Consider the following 17,104-nt stretch of genomic DNA (forward strand, 5'->3'; position numbering starts at 1 on the left):
TACCCAAACTGCCAAACTCCAGTACTAACAGAGTTTCTACAACTTTGCAACTGTTATCACAGATAAGATCATGACTTAAGAATTCTGAAAATACGGTATGACGTTGGCAAGAATGTAGGTATACCAGAACAGAGGAGATTTTATAACTCCATTTATATATACAGCCTATCAGTACTTAAAGGGGGCTTATAAAAAAAGATGATGGCAAACTTTTTAGCAGGGCCTGTTGCGACAGGACAAGGGAGAATGGCTTTAAACTAAGGGGGGGGGTAGATTTAGACTAGATATAAGGAAGACATTTTTTACACTGAGGGTGGTGAAACACTGGCACAGGTTGCCCAGAGAGGTGGTGGATGCCTCATCCCTGGGAACATTCAAGGTCAGGCTGGACGGGGCTCTGAGCAACCTGATTTAGTTGAAGATGTCCCTGCCCACGGCAGGGGGGTTGGACTAGATGACCTTTAGAGGTCCCTTCCAACCCAAACTATTCTATGATTCTATGACATTCTTCATTATTGCAAAGCACCAGAGACAGAATGAAAATTTCCACTAAAGAACTATGTTTTAAACTATTAAAAACAGTTAGCCCATTCTTCAATAACATAAATCTTATGCTAAAAGTTATGCTTTGCAACACATACTGAGGACTGATCTTTCATTTGCATCACTGGTATTCTTCAGCATGACTGGTATTTTTGAAGATTCAGAAGTGAAGGAATAATCAGAAGAATAAAGCTTTGTCCAAGTTCTCCTCCATTTAAAATGATGAATTTAGAGCTTTGTGTCAGTAGACTTATCTCAAAACACCCACCCCTCAAAAAAACCTTAAAATGCTTAGTGGTTAGCTTAAGAATTAAATATTGATGAACATGGGAAGAGTTACAGTGGAAGAGACCCTCAAAACAGAGGGGTGATCAAGAAAATGGAGAAAGGAATCAAAAAAATACACGACAGTTTAAAATAGCTTCAACAGGCATCTTAAGATGCCTGTTAGGACACCTTTAACAGGCAAATGTTGAAGCACTACATCCAGAAAACACTCTGGCTAATAACCTGACAAACAGCCCATGAGCGAGGAAAGAGTAAAAAAATACGATCAGTAATTCACAAGTTAGTCTGCTGTCCAGAAAAAAAAAACCTCCTTAATTATGAACAAACAAAACTGAAAATGAAAGTTAAGTGTCTGGGAAGAACATGAGCCAGCACAAATCCTGTACCTACAACATAACCGTAATGGCAGCACACAGCAACCTCCCATCTCCAAACTGGGAAACAGCTGTTCAGGCAAAGATGCCCACACAGCTCAAAGGCCAGTTTTGTGACTGATTGTAGCTGGGGAAAAAAACTTATGCTCTTGAACAGACACAAGTTCCACGACAGGGCAAGTCCCAAAACAAAAATCCCCACTTCACCTTTCCTGAGATCAGACCATTGTATATTAAGCCTTTCACAAAACCACCTGGAAAGTGACCACTAAACGTCCAAATATGAAGAACTAATTCATTTTTCAAACAGCCACAGAATATTTTCTCAGAAAGACCCATTTAGATGATTTCAGATATAACACTGCAAAGGGGTAGTGCAATTCTTGTTTTGAGACACAAAGATTTGCGCATCTTTCTTCACAAGAAAATATTAATCTGCTTCTCTGAAAACCTCATTCTTTTTGAAATTCCCCGTCCTCATAAATGAGAGGACAGTTCCAGCTTTAAGGCTTACTTGCTCATATCCAACTGGAGTATCCAGGTACAAGCTACCTGAGCTCCTTGGCCTGCTCATTCTGTGCCACCCTTGAACGGGAAGAAAAATGTCATAAAAACTCAAAGTGTTTTTAATTCTTTTTATTAGTGTCTCAAAACACAACAAATCAACAACTACATTAAAAAAAAAAAAACAACCAAACCCCAAAACTAAATGGTTGTGAGATAATCCCAATCGGATTAGTTCTTTACATCAAAAAATGTAAACTGTTCTTTCCATGTAAGACTAGTTTGTTAGGATTTTTAATCCTAGAGAATACACAACATTCATCACAAAAGACTACTATCAGCTACAAGACAAAATCGTAAGTAGTAAATACCATCAATGCAATATTCTGGCTCGAATTTGCTCTTTTTATAAGTCTTTTCCAAAAACAAAACTTAAAAGTCTCCTTCACCAGTAGATAAACAACAAAACTAGAAAAACTTTCAGTTGTCTGGTCAACTATGAAAATTACATTTTTAGTCAACTGCCGGGGGCAGAAGTTTTCAGATACAGGACTGAAACATGAACAATCTCAAAAGACCATAAAGATCAATAAGACTTTGTGTACATCTAGCAACAGTTGCAATCCACGTCACAGTCTTAAATTTAATACGTATCCTACAGCCTACTGTAGAGAGTTCTACCTATGACCAATCCAAAAACTGTCAAGGCTGAGCCAGACAGCTCACAGACTATGTGAAAATAATGGCACGTACACTCACACAAGAGCCAGAGGCATAGCTTAAGACAATGGTGATAAATATCCAGAGAACTGATTGACTTTCCAGTACACTGAGTCCACTGCTAGCCTTGCAATCTGTTTCACTAAGGATACACACAAAGATTTCTTACTAACAAAATTAAGCTTGCGGGAAGGTGAAGGAAGCAGATTAGTCCTGCAAAGGTTTGTCTACCTGATTCATAATCCCTAGAGATCTTAGGGTACAGTCAGATGCAGAAAAATTGGGATATAGCAGAACAGACAGTATCTGGCCTAAGAGCTCAAAAACATCCAGTTATATGCAGGCAGTAAGTGGTAGAGCTAAATCTTGTTCTCAATAGAGCGGCACAGAGTGATTCCACATTATGTTATTTATGGTATTATTAGGGTATTTCTTTCCATAGGTAACAAGAAGATACAGAATACATTGCTGCCACCTAAGATTCAAAGGAAAGAGAAGGAAAGTACCTCCACAAAACAACATTAAGTAGTTAATCAGAAAGTCTTAACCTGAGGTAGTCTCAACATGTAAAGGCATATAATAATTCGTTTTAGAAACTGTACCACTACTGAACACTTAAGCAAGTCTTTTTATGTAGAGTCAAGAAACTGGCCTGACTTGCCTTGGCTACATTAGATCTGTAGTGAGAAAGTGGGTCAGAAAATTCAGTAGATGGAGCAGGTCCATTTATTTCGATGGCAGTCCAGTTAGACTGGATTAAGTAATATGAACTGCACCCTAAACTGTGAGAAAGCAACTTCAAAAATCAGTGTGCTAACTTTTGTTGCATACTATGGATTATCATCTTAGTTTTGGACCCTACTTCTAAGAAGTCTGCCTTTGACAGCATCTGATCTGCAAGATGCAAGGTAACTGCTGGCCTGGGTTGGAAACCCACCTGGCACCAAAACAGACTTTAAACTAGTACAGATTCAGAGTGTGCAATCAAAACCCTTAAGTCAATAAGACATCGGTGCCTTACCAAGTTATCAATTTTCAAACCAGTGATGTAACAGCTCTCAAAGCATGCAAGGCAAGGTAGATTTCTGACAATGCTTACAATCCAAGGAAAATATATCCATACTAACTACTTAGCAAAGAAATCCACATGTGGGTTCAAGTGGCACATATTATTTTCTTTTGCATGCTTTCTAGCCTACAGTCATGATTCGGTCATTTTCTCAGTTCTGGATTAAGACAACAGACCTCTATTTGCCTTTCAGTATAAAACAGGCTTTTCCATCAATATGGAGATTATCTGGTTCTAGCAAATAGGTTGCAGTGAATAATACTAGCTTTCTAAGAACTTGCCCACATGCTACAAAATAGCAAGAATAGTAGTAGCTTTACTCTGGTGTGTATTGTACCCTCAGACTGAAGACATTCAACCATTCAGTCTCAAAGTTAAGAGTTGATATATCTGAAGAAGCAGCATCATGTGTGAACAGTGACACCTGAAGAACCCTGCATGTCAGACACGTAAGACAACAATTTACTCCAGTGCTTACCTCGTTGCTGATTTTACAGAGGTAAGAGACTTTACAGTTTCTGTCCCTGCATCCCATTTATTGTATTATATTCTGAACACACACATATCAAATTAGAAAGCTGCTGAACAGTCACCTTCTTGCACAAATGTTTCTGGGCTCCAGAAACATATCAGTGGATCAAGTTATATCACAGTCGTTAGGTTCACAATAAAACAAGTGGACAAGGCTTAATACAGGACACTGAATACAAAGCATGCATGTGACAGGGTGGATAGGAGCCACAGATGATGTTGGACTACACAGAAAACATGATACCTTTGCTGCGCTTTCAGACAAAGAATAACAATAAGCTGCTGAGGTCAGTATCTTCCCTGCATGGCAACACGAAAGCTATCCAGGAATTGAACAGGGCCTAGATGTAACAGAGAAAGTGCCCAGAGGATACAACCAATATCCCAGAGAAACCAGCCATTCAGGCTTGCAGTCAAGCACCAGCATTACAGGCCCTAAAACGTATTGTCTGAAATGCCCTTAAAAAAGCCAAAACTCAAAACATAAAAATAAAAAAGGCAGAACAAGATAAGGAGACACATTCTCACAAGACGATTCTCAGGTGTCCATGAAAATGCAAAAGCAAAGGTGAAGCACAGAAATGAAACAAGTGCTAATAAAGTCAGTCATCATTTCCCAAGGCCTCTGCAATGGCAGAAAAATTGAGCTAGACATGCTCAGACAGTTTTATCAGGGGGAAAAAAAAAAAACCACGTCTAAGAAAGAGGCAAAAACTCTAAGATTCCTACCAGGTGGGTGTGAGAGAATTTTGCTATATGGCATTTTGGAGATCAGATTTATTCTTACCATTAAAGCCCATTAAGGAGAAGGCTTTTCATGTATATCCTCTGTGAAGCCACAACTACCCAATGGTAACACAAACTCCACCAAACCGTTTTTCCTACCTTAAAATGTAGAGTTAATTTAAATCAATCTACTAATTTGATGCAAGACAAAGGGGCAAAAATTCAACATCAGCCTAAAATACTAAGGTCTAGATTCATCATTGCAACTACTGCTTCCAAAATCCTAGGACATCAGTCCCTATATAACCCTAATCATCACCCATCCCCAAAGTGAAAGTGTGATGCAGAGGTCTTCACTATCACTTATGCAACAGCAACTGAGAATTCTTATTCTGTACTATGCTATTTGGGTAACAAAGTCTTCAGTATTAGACTTCGATATTAACTCTGTTCCCTGCAAGAAACTGGGGAAGCACTGCCTCCTTCCTTCCCTGCTAATCCAGAAAAGAGCTGAATTTCCTCACCACATAAAGAAACTTTGTAATTTGAAGTAAGACTGCAAACAATACAAGCAGAAAACACATCTAAAAACAACACACAAAAACCCTGGAAGACAACAAACACAAAGGCACAAAGCATGTTAGCATGTCACGGTAGCACACAACTTCAGGCACAGATTTTTTTAAAAACAACCAAATGTTTGTTGGTGAAAAAGTCCAAGTCACCATCTAAAACGCACATGATTTCATTATTACTTTTAACAACCAGGTATAAACATTTTACAAGTGTAAAAAAAAAAGAAAACTCATTCTAAAGAAGCAACAACTTACTGCTCAACATCTATCAAAGACTATTTTAGGACCTCGCTCATTTCATTTTTTTTAAGCTATCCTAATCCCTATTCAAACACTGGTGTCAAAAACATCAACCCTTGCTTAAGGAAAAAAGTCTGAATTTTGCAAAGTCTCAATAATCTGCAAGTTTAAGTCTTACTTGTCCCAAACTAATATCAACAGAAATGCCAGTTTTAGTAGATCCTGGTTGATGCTTTTTTTTTTTGCAACTTCAGAAGAAAATTGTATTTATAACAAACTTTTCATTTTCACAATCATATTCAAAGTTCTTCAAAAAACAATGTTTAGAGACACAGATGATAGCAGGTGTTTACCACTGAAAACCATAGTGAAAATTCAATGGTTATGACTCTGGAATATGGAATTGTAGCTGTTCTAAGGAAACAGAAGTGGCGTAATCATATGGAAAAGACTGGGTGCAAGAATCAAGATAGGGTACATTTAATGTTTTAACATCACTTAAGGGAGAATTACCTAACACAATGCAAAGGTACTAGTCTTGCCATCACCGATGACCCAAATAAGATAAAGTTTTGACATTTTAATTCCAAAATACTGAAGTCACACAGTTAATAATTTCCTTGTGAACATGTTGCTATTTGCATAAATTTCATTGGGCTACCTTTAACTTTAGTGAAAAGTCTCTAAATTAGTATTCTTATTCCCAAGACTACCCTGTGTATGCCACTGAAATTCCCATGAGACCACCTTAAGTTATCTACTGGTGGTCTGTGGTGTCATTGAGTATAAGAATGGCATTTCATTTGGGAGTCTGATAAATTGTGGACCACCATGCACAGAAATCTGGAAAGTTAGAGATGCCTTGCTGGTCTGCTGTATTGGTGGGCAAAAAATGGGTACACGCAGATAGGAAGGGAACACTCGTATGTGCACAAACACACTGAATCAGTTTCATTTTAGAAGTGATTACAAATCAGTTTCAAGAAAAAAAGTTCACTACATTGTCAACTTAACAACAACTTTGAAATTATGCAATCTGCATATACAATTACCAAAAAGTCAGTTTTCTGAGTGTTACTGACTTGAGTTCATTCAACATTACTCCCAAGTAAAACCAAAAAGGAATGCTGAATTTATGTACAAAAAAATATAAAAGTAAACAAGAAAAAGGAGTCAGCAGATTAGACTTCTTTATCTTGAACCAGTTAATTCCCCAGAGCCCCTGAAATTATATTCAGGAATACGTAAAAGGCAGTTTAGCTTCAGCAGAATTTGTACTGAGCAAGCCATACACCAGCATTTTGCCAGAATTTTATTTTTTATTAGAATTCTAAAAAAGAAAAAAATGAGAATTAGATTATTTTAGTTCATTAACACAGTAAGAGTATGTTGTAAGAGTGATTATCTATACACTTGTATTTGGGAGTTCTACAAAGCAAGAAACAGCAAATAATGATTCTGCAAGCAAACATACAGTTCAAAACTCTACTTACATCTCTTATGGAGATGCAACAAAAGGTGCAGTACAGAGGTGTTTCGCACCATCAAACGGGGAAAAAGCAAAATCTTTCTCTGCCCCATCTCACAACCACCTATAATAGAAAATAACCTCCACTGTTTTTGAAGGTCCTGTACCTAAATTGCACTTTTTTGTGAAAATCCTAGTTTGGACCATGATTTCATCTCCTTGCTGTTCCTATAAACACACCTGACATCACCAACTAAACCACAAGCTACTACGATTTTGAGTTCATCAGAATGCAACACTCCTTTTTCTGATTTTCTTCAAAAAGTTTTGGAACAAATGCGTGCTTGAAGAAGAATTAGCATGTCAAGTTTTTAAAAGAACTTTAAATACATTCACATGCCAATCCATTTTAAGGAAACTTGTTGCTATTTAGGAAGAGAACGAAGTCATGTTGTCAGATACGTCACTTACTGCTCAGGGAGAGGATTTCTGTGAACTGCCCTAGTTCAAGTTCTACTTGAAGTTCTACAAATTCAGTGTAATCACGGATGTTTTGTCAGTGCATACATCCATATGCAGAGACAGATGTATTTTACTTCAGCCTGCTGCTACAGTTTAAGTAAAGACAGAAAAGCCAAATCCTTGGAGACAGGTGTGCACTGTTTCTCTGTCAGTGAAATCTACACAACAAAATTACTCCATTTGTCAAATAATAAATCTAAATGACTTTTGGCCAAGCCCTCTCAGAGGGGGCACTAGTTAGGGTGATGAGAAAGGTTAAAGTAGTATCATCACATTGTTGGAAGAAGCACTGAAAGGCTGCTCCTGCTAAATCAGCTAAGCAAGACGATGAGGTGACACACTGGAGATAATCAAGCAGCCTACAGAGAAGATACAAGAAATACACACTAAATCATACAATTTAGTGTATGATTTAGTTATAGACAAGTGAGACAAACTTGCAGATTATTGAGACTTTGCAAAATTCAGACTTTTTTCCTTAAGCAAGGGTTGATGTTTTTGACACCAGTGTTTGAATAGGGATTAGGATAGCTTAAAAAAAAATTAAATTAGTGAGGTCCTAAAATAGTCTTTGACAGATGTTGAGCAGTAAGTTGTTGCTTCTTTAGAATGATTTTTCTTTTTTTTTTTTTTTACACTTGTAAAATATTTATACCTGGTTGTTACAAATAATAATGTAAGTACAAAGTTAAAATTCTAATAAAGTAATTTTCTCCAAGTTGTAAAGGTACAAGAAACCAGAACTCCTACAGTAGAAGTTCAGTGTTTATCCCCAGTACCTTATGAAACCCACATCCCCTAAAAACGTACACTAAACCCTAAAGTCTGCTAGACCCTTCATAGATAAACTTTGGTTTTCTGCAAATAGAGAACTGACCAATAACCTGAACTAGGGACCCTCTAGACTAAATCCAAACCCTGCTCTAGGACCATGAGGGACAAGATGGAAAAGTTAGTAGTTTTTTTTAATCTAGGATTTAAATTCCCAAGTTCAGCAACAAAAGTTTTCCTTGCAATATCAAACTTGTGAATCTGTATTTTTAAATTGCAACTGTAAACTGGTTTTCTAGTCTCAAAAGTTTTTTATTTGTAAGTGCTCAAGATTCGGTTTTACATCATGGTGTGTACAGTCCTTGTGTTGTAGTGAATTTTTTAAAAAAAATTAGGTACCTTTCTAACACTGGTCAGAAAAAGTACATTCCTTTGTCAGACACACACACACGCAATCTACTTGGTGAAAAAGGCAAATAAAGCAGAGATATAGCAGTTTGGAAATCTACGAGGTTTGAGATTTTTTTTTAAGAGTTACTAAGCACCGTATGAATGATCGATTTACTTTTTAAAGAAAATCTTGCAGATTTAAATTCTCTTAATTTAAATGTATTCCTCATGCAGTTGCTTCGAGAACCTACTTAGCTACAAGGCAAAGATGCCCATTTTTGCTACACAAGCATCCACCACTGCAATACTCGATTTACAGTACATGCCATCCCTCAAACCATATTTTAAGGCATATCTCATCTTGTAACAACTAATACTTGGAAAAAAACCAGCAAAAAATGTGGCTCTCAACAAGAACTGATAAAAACATTTAACTGATGGCTGTAAGTTAAATGTAGCTAACGACTTGGTCTTAAACATTAGCCAGAGAAGAGATTTGTGAGAAGTATTTAATTTTAAAAGTAGTATATATGAACACTAGGAAAAAAAACATAGCTGTCTGAAAACAGAATTGAAAACTGCGCATATGCCTCTGGAGAAGGCAGTGAGACAAGATTAATATGATTCATTTTGAGCAAAGAAACATCCTGATACATTTGGAACAAATGAAAGATGAGTATCAGTCAAAATTGCAGTAGTCCTTGGGCAAGAAGTTTCGTTACAAGCCTTAGACCTTTGATGTAAGGGAGAGTAAAGTTTTAAAGGTCAGAAGCAGTTCCTGAAAAAAAAGGAACATACAAACTTTACAAAAGATGAGTACTGAAAGGGAGATTGAAGATGTGCTATTACTCAGAAAAATACGACTTTTGGACATAGTAAACTGAAGGATGTTAAGGCACATACCACAAATACGTACACTGATCTCTGATATAACACACGTGCCAACTAATTGTAGAAACTGACTTCCAATGTTACAGCAAGCCAGAAACACTAAGCACTTAAAATCCTATTTTCAGATCTAGCAACCCAAAGACATGATACCATACAACCACGCTGCAGCAGAGAGTATACTCCATTTTTATTCCTTGATGAAACAGCAGTTCTGAACCCAGAGCCCGAAAAGCTTTCCTAGTTCACAGAAAACATGTTATTTCTAAAGGGGGGGGGGGGGGGGGGCTGTAAAACATGATTAAACTCTCCCTTCCTAAATACACCACATAGAAATCTGTACATGGCAATTTCAGTGTACCTGCATTACTGCAGGTGAAAATTGAGGGGTTCACAAATAAAAAGGCCAAATAAAAAAAAAATCACTGGTTTAAGGCATCCAGTTGAAAATGTATCTTTATGAAAGACTTCCACTCATTTACTCAAGGAAATAACTCTTCAGGATGCACTCAAACTATTCTGTTATGGGCGGGTGGAGGGAATAGACTGGTGTACACCACTTTGCTAATACAATGTTTAAGACAGTCTTGTTAGACTAGGTGCAACATACCAAAACAGTGTTTCTACCAGTAAGGAAAGGTAAGCAAAATGAGCTACACTGGCAAAATACTTATGTCAATGTAACTGTGCCAGTACAGAAGAGCTGTGCTAGCATCCAATGTCGCAAACTCACATCCCATACTAAGGATACTGTACCAACAAAAGGTGAGCCCACTGTAGAGCTGTAATGGTCTTCAGAAAACTTAACATCTGGACAAGATATATGTATAATTACCATTCTTCTTTGCAACAAATTTAACATTTAAATAGAAAAAAAGTTGTTGAAAAGCCTCTGGCAGTTTAAAGGGATCCACACAGTCCTGCTCCTGAAGCTATTCTAGAACTATGCAACATTTAAGAAAAAAATGAGACCATTCAAAAATTCTAATATACTACATGACACTGACAATACCAAGACTTTCTAAATTACTTCAAAATGTTTATTACAAAATGTGCTACAAACATTTCAGTTTCCCTGTAAGTCTATGTTATTCTTACCTCCTAAAGAAGGAATTGGCATTAATAAAGCAACTCGAAACTACACTAATACAGTATGTTCTATGGCAAAGCAAATTCTGAGCAGGGAACACACGAACCATTTAAGACTTTTAAGACAGAAGGAGATGCAGCACTGCAACAACAGTGGGAAATGCAGCTATATTTGGCTGCTGCCAATAAATCAAGCGTATTAGGACAATCTTTGCTGACTTCTTTTTAGAAGAAAACCACCAACATTTGAGTTAGTACATTCCAAGCCCAGAATATCAGTATCATCCAGGTCTACAGTGAAAACATGAGTGAATTAGATGCTCAACTTAGTCTTCAACATAAATACACTTAACATCTGCAAGTTTGGGAATAAGTTAACTAGAGTCAGTCATTGTTTTTAGGTATCTAACAAGCTAAAACAGTATTTCAGATTAATAAATGAGTCAAAAAATTAACAGAAAAAGAAACACACTGAAAGATCCACTATGCACATTTGCTGGAAAAAGTTTCATCAACAGTGCAAGTTTCTTACCTTTCTCCTTCCCTCTCTCTAATGATGCTGTGAATCTAACAGTTTTAAAAAGAGTGCTTGAGTAAGTACATAAGCACCATGTTATTTATTTTCTATAATTAACTAAGGAGTGGGGACAACACAACAGATTCTATAAGTGGAATTTACTTAATGAAAGCTGCTTGCACTATTTCAAAGAAAATTTAAGGAGCAGATAGGTTAAAAAAATACAAACTTCAAAGCAGTTTCCCACAACAGCAAAAATGGGACAAAAAAATTGCAGTCTCTCAAAGCAGCAAATGAAAAAAATATAACCCTCAAAACACACTTATTGGTTAAGAAGTTTGATTTTATTTAAAGAAACAGATATGCTATCATGTTAAAAAACACAGAAAGTGGAACTGTCCCAAATCCAGGTAATAAGTTGTCAACAAAAAAAAAAAATCCAGAAGAGTAAGAATCCTTTAATAGTTTTTATGTAGCATATATAGAGTGTTCACACCACTATAAACCTCTGCATAGCTATCAGGTGATGAAAATCTCAATCACTTTGAGAAAAACTGTCCCATTTGTGCACTACTAAAACTGTCCAACAATCCCTAGGGTTTCACCGTAACTATAGAAAGTTCATTTATTAAGCTGCCCAGTAAGCTAACAATTAAAATAGACTAAGTATTCTGTGAAAATCTGCACCTGTTAAACTGAAATACATTCACAAATTATCCAAACCTTATTTGATCACAAATGTCTTAACTTAGATACGTGCATTCATCTGAATCAAAATACACCTTTAACTTCCCTATTTTTCCAAGTATCAGGACTTCTCTCACAAAATACATTTTTATTTCACCTCTCTAAACAGAGCAAGATAACCACCATCAAGACAAATTAAAAATGGTTACTACTGAAATAACTACTGGTTTCCAAGTCTAGCACAAAAAACCCAACAACTAGCTCTAGCTAAATAGCAGCTTCTCCAACCCTCTTCTACTCTCTTACTAGAGACCTGTTGATATTAGGAATAGTCATGTCCTCCAGTTACAACATAATATTGCCTATATCAAATATGCTCTAAAAGTTACACACAAACTTTTCAAAACTAACACGCCATTCGCCAAGAAAAGAGAAGGCAAAAATGAAATTTTGAAGATGATTCCAAGTAGAATCCAGTGCTCAACCAAAAACCGGCTACTAAAACCTTCTGTTTACTGTCAAATGAGGAGTTTTTTTTAAAAAAAAAAAAACTAAGAACAACTCTTCCTTTTTCTTGCCAGCTGTAACTGCATTGAACAAGACCACCGGTGGCATCAGAAATGCCACCACTCGCTAGACTCTGGCAGGAGGAGGCCTCCTCCATATACCATAGGCTAAGAAGATCTAAAGTGAGTTCAAAGAAACTCCTGTGGGAAAGGTAACCAAGTACTCTCATACCAAAATGACACTAAATACTCAACTGCTTCACAAGAAACATTAAAAAGCTGAACAGCCCTTTGTTACCCCCCCCCCCCCAGTACAACCAGGGATCGGGACACCTAAGATTTTCAACCTCTAGATTGCCTTCACAGCATCACCGAAGACCTTTGCAGGACTGCAGAGAAGCCTCTTTATCTTCACAGCCCTTAAGTCTACAGGGGAATTTCAGACATTTTGGTCTCGCAGCAAAGAAATGGGAGATGCAAGATGAACTGCACTCCATATTGATTCTTAATGCAAATAAGGTGAAATAACATTTCATTTCTAAGAAGGTAAGAGTCTCAATAAACCTTTTGCCCCAAACTTGGGACCTGGATTTTTTCCTAAAGTCGATGGCCTATTTGAATCAGAAAAGCAGTTTTTAGATATCCTTCTGCAAGGAAGAGTAAGAAGGATTGTAAAAGTAAATCAAATAAGCAGACTGCATGTAAGAAGAAAAAAAGAAAAAAGGCAAAGAAATAAACCTCGTTTCTAAACGAGTTATAAAAAACCCCTTGTATATGCAAAATAAAATACAAAAGACACATTTGTGTGTATGAACGTACACACAATTCAAAAAAGTGTACAAAAGCATCATCTTTAGCACTATTTCGTATTTCTGCAACTGACATTAATAAGGCATATGCTTAGCAAGGAGCTCAGTAATAACTACTATTGTGAAAGACACGAAAATGACAAACTGTTAAGTCTTATCTAGAGTTGATCAAAAGCACAATAAACTGCACAGCTTTGCTTTCAATCACTTCAAAAAAATAGAAGGGCAGAAACACCCGAACACCCTCCCTATGCCATTAACGCCAATGTGTTCAAACGGAGCGAAAACGGGAGAGACAGACAGACAGAAAGGACGAAGGCAGGCACGAGTTAACAGCAGCAAAAGGGAGGAGGAGATTTAGGCAGAAGAGGGGAGAAAAGGGCAATAATTGCGGCACCGAGAGGTGGGGAGGGCCTGGGCCCCCGAGACTGACCTGTGCCGTCGCTGGCGGACACGGAGAGCGCCGGTGAGGAGAGTTTAGGCCGCTTGGCTGAAGGCGGGCCCGGCTCCACCACATTCTCGGCCATTTTTAATTCTTTTTTAGACAATCACTCAGAGCAGAGAGACGGTGGGGGGTGAACCCCAAAACCTTCACCTTCTTCTCGGGCCCCGAGTCAGCTGAAGAACAACAATAACGCCGAGAGCGAGCGAGGAGGATCTGGCGGAGGAGGGGGGCCAAGTTCCCCTTTTTTCTGCCCCTCGGGCTCCGGGAGGGCGGCAGCGGAGATGCAGGGAGAAGGTGGGAGCTGGGGCGGGGTGGGGGGGAAGAGGCCTCTTCCCCCAGGCGAAAGAGCTGAGCGAAGATGGGAAGAGCAGGTAAAGCCCCCGCCAAAAAAAAAAAAAGAAAAAAAAAAAGAGGCTGGTGGGGTTTTTTTTGTTTTTAAAGTAAAATTAATCCCGGCTGTTGTGCTGCTGGTGCTTCCTCGCCGCCGCCACCATCGTCATCTTCATCCTTCGGGGGGTCTCCTCCTCCTGCTGCCTCCTCACCGCCGCCATCAGCCTCTTCCTCCTCGGCGCCGTCCTCCTCCTCCTCATCGCCACAAGGAGGCGGGCGAAGGAGGGGAGAGGAGGAGGAAAAAAGAAAAAAAGATCACCGTCCTCTAGCAGCAGCTCCTTCCCCCTCCAACACCACCCTGCAAAAAAATACCCACCGCCAGCGACAGGGCTGGGGGGGAGGCGGTGGGGAGAGAGGCAAAGCGTGCGCGGGGTCCCCAGCTCCACTCGCTTCTTCCTCGCCCGTCGCTAATGGCTGCAGAAAGGGGAGCTGTAAGGATGAGGAGGGTGAGGATAAGTCCCAGGAGTCTCCGCTTCACATCTTGTTGTGCAGGGAAGGAGGAGGGGTTGTTGTCCTGATGGAGGCAGCACCGATCGCGGGATGGGAAGGTGGGGGGCGGGTTTCAACACCCTCTCTGCCCCCCCCCCCTTCTTCTCTTCTTTCCCCTTCCTCTTTCTCTCGCTCTCAGTAGCAGGCTGCCCCCCCCTCCGGCGCAGGCAGAGGGGCCGATCCCACAGCAGCGGCAGGAGGAGGAGGAGGAGGAGGAAGAAGCCGGCCCCTCCCCCCCCTCTGCCTACCTTCCCCCCTCCCGGGCGGCCGAGGATGGTTGCGAGCGCTGGCGCCGGGCAGGGAGGGGGCTGCCCGTCTCTGCTTCCGCGGACCCACGGGCTATGCGGGGCGCGCAAAGCGAGGGAGAAAAACCTCGGCCGCTGCTCGGGCGCGGCGGGGACTCCCTCTTCGCCTCTGCGAGGGTGGGGAAGGAAGCGAAGAGGTTGGTAGTCGGGGGGGGAGGGGGAGGCCGGTCAGCGACCCCTCCGAGAAGAGGAGGGGGGGTAAAATGCAAATAATAAAATAGAAGAAAAATTACGCCGGGGGATGGCGGGGGACTCGCCCCGGGGTGGGTTAAATAGCCGGGAGGGGGAGGGGGTCCTCGGCGCTCCCCGGCGGGGGGGGTGGGGCGGGACGGCGCAGGCAGCGCGGGGGCCGAGCGCAGGCTCCCTACTGCCCCTGCCTGGCGCTCGGCGGCGGCCCGGCTGCGGCCGCTCCTGTGGCGTGTGTGGCGGAGCGGGCAGAAGCGGGGGAGAGAAAGAAGCCGGGGAAAAGGAGAAGAGAGAAAAGGAGAGAGAGAGGAGAGAGAGAGGACGGGCAAGCTGGCGCGGGGGGGGGGGGGGGTGGGGGGGGGCGTCTCGGCTCCTCGCTTCTCTCCCCGTCCCCTGGCCGGGCCCCTGGGTCTCTCTGCGCTGCCCTCCCCCTGGCTCGCCCCGTCCGGCTCGGCCTCTCGCTCTCGCTCCCTCCCTCAGTCGCTCACACACAAACAAAATGGCGGCTGTTGTTTCTTCACTCTCCCGAGTCCTCGGAGGGAAGCGAGCGGCGGCGGCGGCGGCCGGAAATGAGCCAAGAGAAAAAAGGGGGCGGGGCCAGGCCTGGGGGCGGGGCCCGGCGGCGCTGGCGCACACAATGGAACGCGGGGGGCTGGCGTGCCGCGGGGGGGGGGGTAGGAGAGTGAAATCGCCCAGCCGCCGTCACGAGACCGCGCCGGCCCAATCAGCGCCCGCCTCTCGTCGGGCTCTTCCGCAAACTCCCCTGGCTCCGCCCCTTAAAGGCGAAGGGTTTTTTAATTAAAAAAAAAAAAGTCTCCTCCTCTCCTCACGCTCTTTTTTGTCGGCCGAAAAGTGCACGGCGGCGGCCCGGGGGAGGCCGGCCGTAACCTGCGGCCCAGGGCAGACAGGGAGGCGGCCGCCCCGCTCTGCCGCGCTCCCCGGTACCCGCCGCCCGGCCCAGTGGGTTTCTCCCGCCGCGGCCCTCTCTAGCGGGTGTCGGCGCCCGGTCGGTTCCCCGCGGTGCCGGCGGGCGGGGCGCTCCTCCCGCCGGTCCCGGGCCTTGCTGCGCCACAGACATGGCAGCCCGGGCCGGCAGGCAGGCCCCAGGGCGGAGCGGCGCCCGGGCGGGGGTACAGCCCCCCGGCCTGGGAGAAGCGGGGATGGGGAGCAGTACTCCCGTCCGCTGGCAGCCGGGCAGCGGCCGCACAGACCCCCAAGGCCCGGCGGGCAGTGAATGTACGAGGTCTAGGGACACTCTTTACATACTGCTTAACTCGGGGATGTGAGGGCTGCCGTAGGTTTCCATCGACATTACCAAAAAACACACCCCCCCCCCTCGCTTTATGCCAAAGAGTAAATAAACCCACCAAAACCACACTTCATGCAAAGAAAACCCTTGCTTGTGCTGGTGAAGGAGGCGGGGAGGCGTTACGTGGTACAGCAGCGTCCTGAAAACGCACCCGCTCTTCTGAGGCTGGGCACGGGCTGGCTCTCGGGCTGTAGGTAGGAACAGGTAACATTCATGTCGTCCTTCGTAAGCCTTCGTGGCCCCTGAGCCGTTTCAGAGCTTAGGACTGCCGACCCACCAAGAGTTTTCCTCAAATCTTTTAAGGGCTCATCCGCCATCATTAGCAAGAAAATACCCCATCCCGGCTTTTCCCTTTGGTGTGTTTGGGCTCTGTCGGGCTATACGCCGTTACGGGATAGGAGTGGAAGGGAAACGCGGGCCTGCATATGTTTTTAATGGAAAAAGCACTTTCATTTGATCCAAGCGGGGCGTTTGCGAGGATTTCTCTCGCCACCCACCTTCAGGGCTGAGCTCTCTGCAATCCTGCGTGTAAGAACCGAAGCAGGTATTTGGGAAGAGCCTAGCCTAAACACCAGAATAAATACCACAGGCGATGAGAGAAAGCACGAGCAGAGATCCACAGCCGTGTAACAGTTATCCACCGGCTCCCTCACGTACTCCCACTCTTCAGCTTCCCTTGTTTGGGCTTTATTTCCAGCAAGATTGTTGTTGTCTCCCCCGGCACAAAAGGGAAAACGTGAATAGGGTTATGCTCAAACCACTC

The 17,104-nt window shown here is 42.4% G+C and overlaps 1 protein-coding gene across 1 annotated transcript in view; it reads right to left on the reverse strand.

Moving 5' to 3' along the window:
- The window catches only part of EP300 (EP300 lysine acetyltransferase), a 66,789-nt gene extending 51,709 nt beyond the window's left edge, over positions 1 to 15,080 (reverse strand). Inside the window, exon 1 of the mRNA XM_076337206.1 lies at positions 13,651 to 15,080. Coding sequence (XP_076193321.1) covers positions 13,651 to 13,744 — 94 coding nt within the window. The 5' untranslated portion in view covers positions 13,745 to 15,080. The remainder of the gene's footprint in view (positions 1 to 13,650) is intronic.
- Positions 15,081 to 17,104: the final 2,024 nt, after the last annotated feature.

This window comes from Aptenodytes patagonicus, chromosome 1, assembly GCF_965638725.1.
Source record: "Aptenodytes patagonicus chromosome 1, bAptPat1.pri.cur, whole genome shotgun sequence".
NCBI lineage: Eukaryota > Metazoa > Chordata > Aves > Sphenisciformes > Spheniscidae > Aptenodytes > Aptenodytes patagonicus.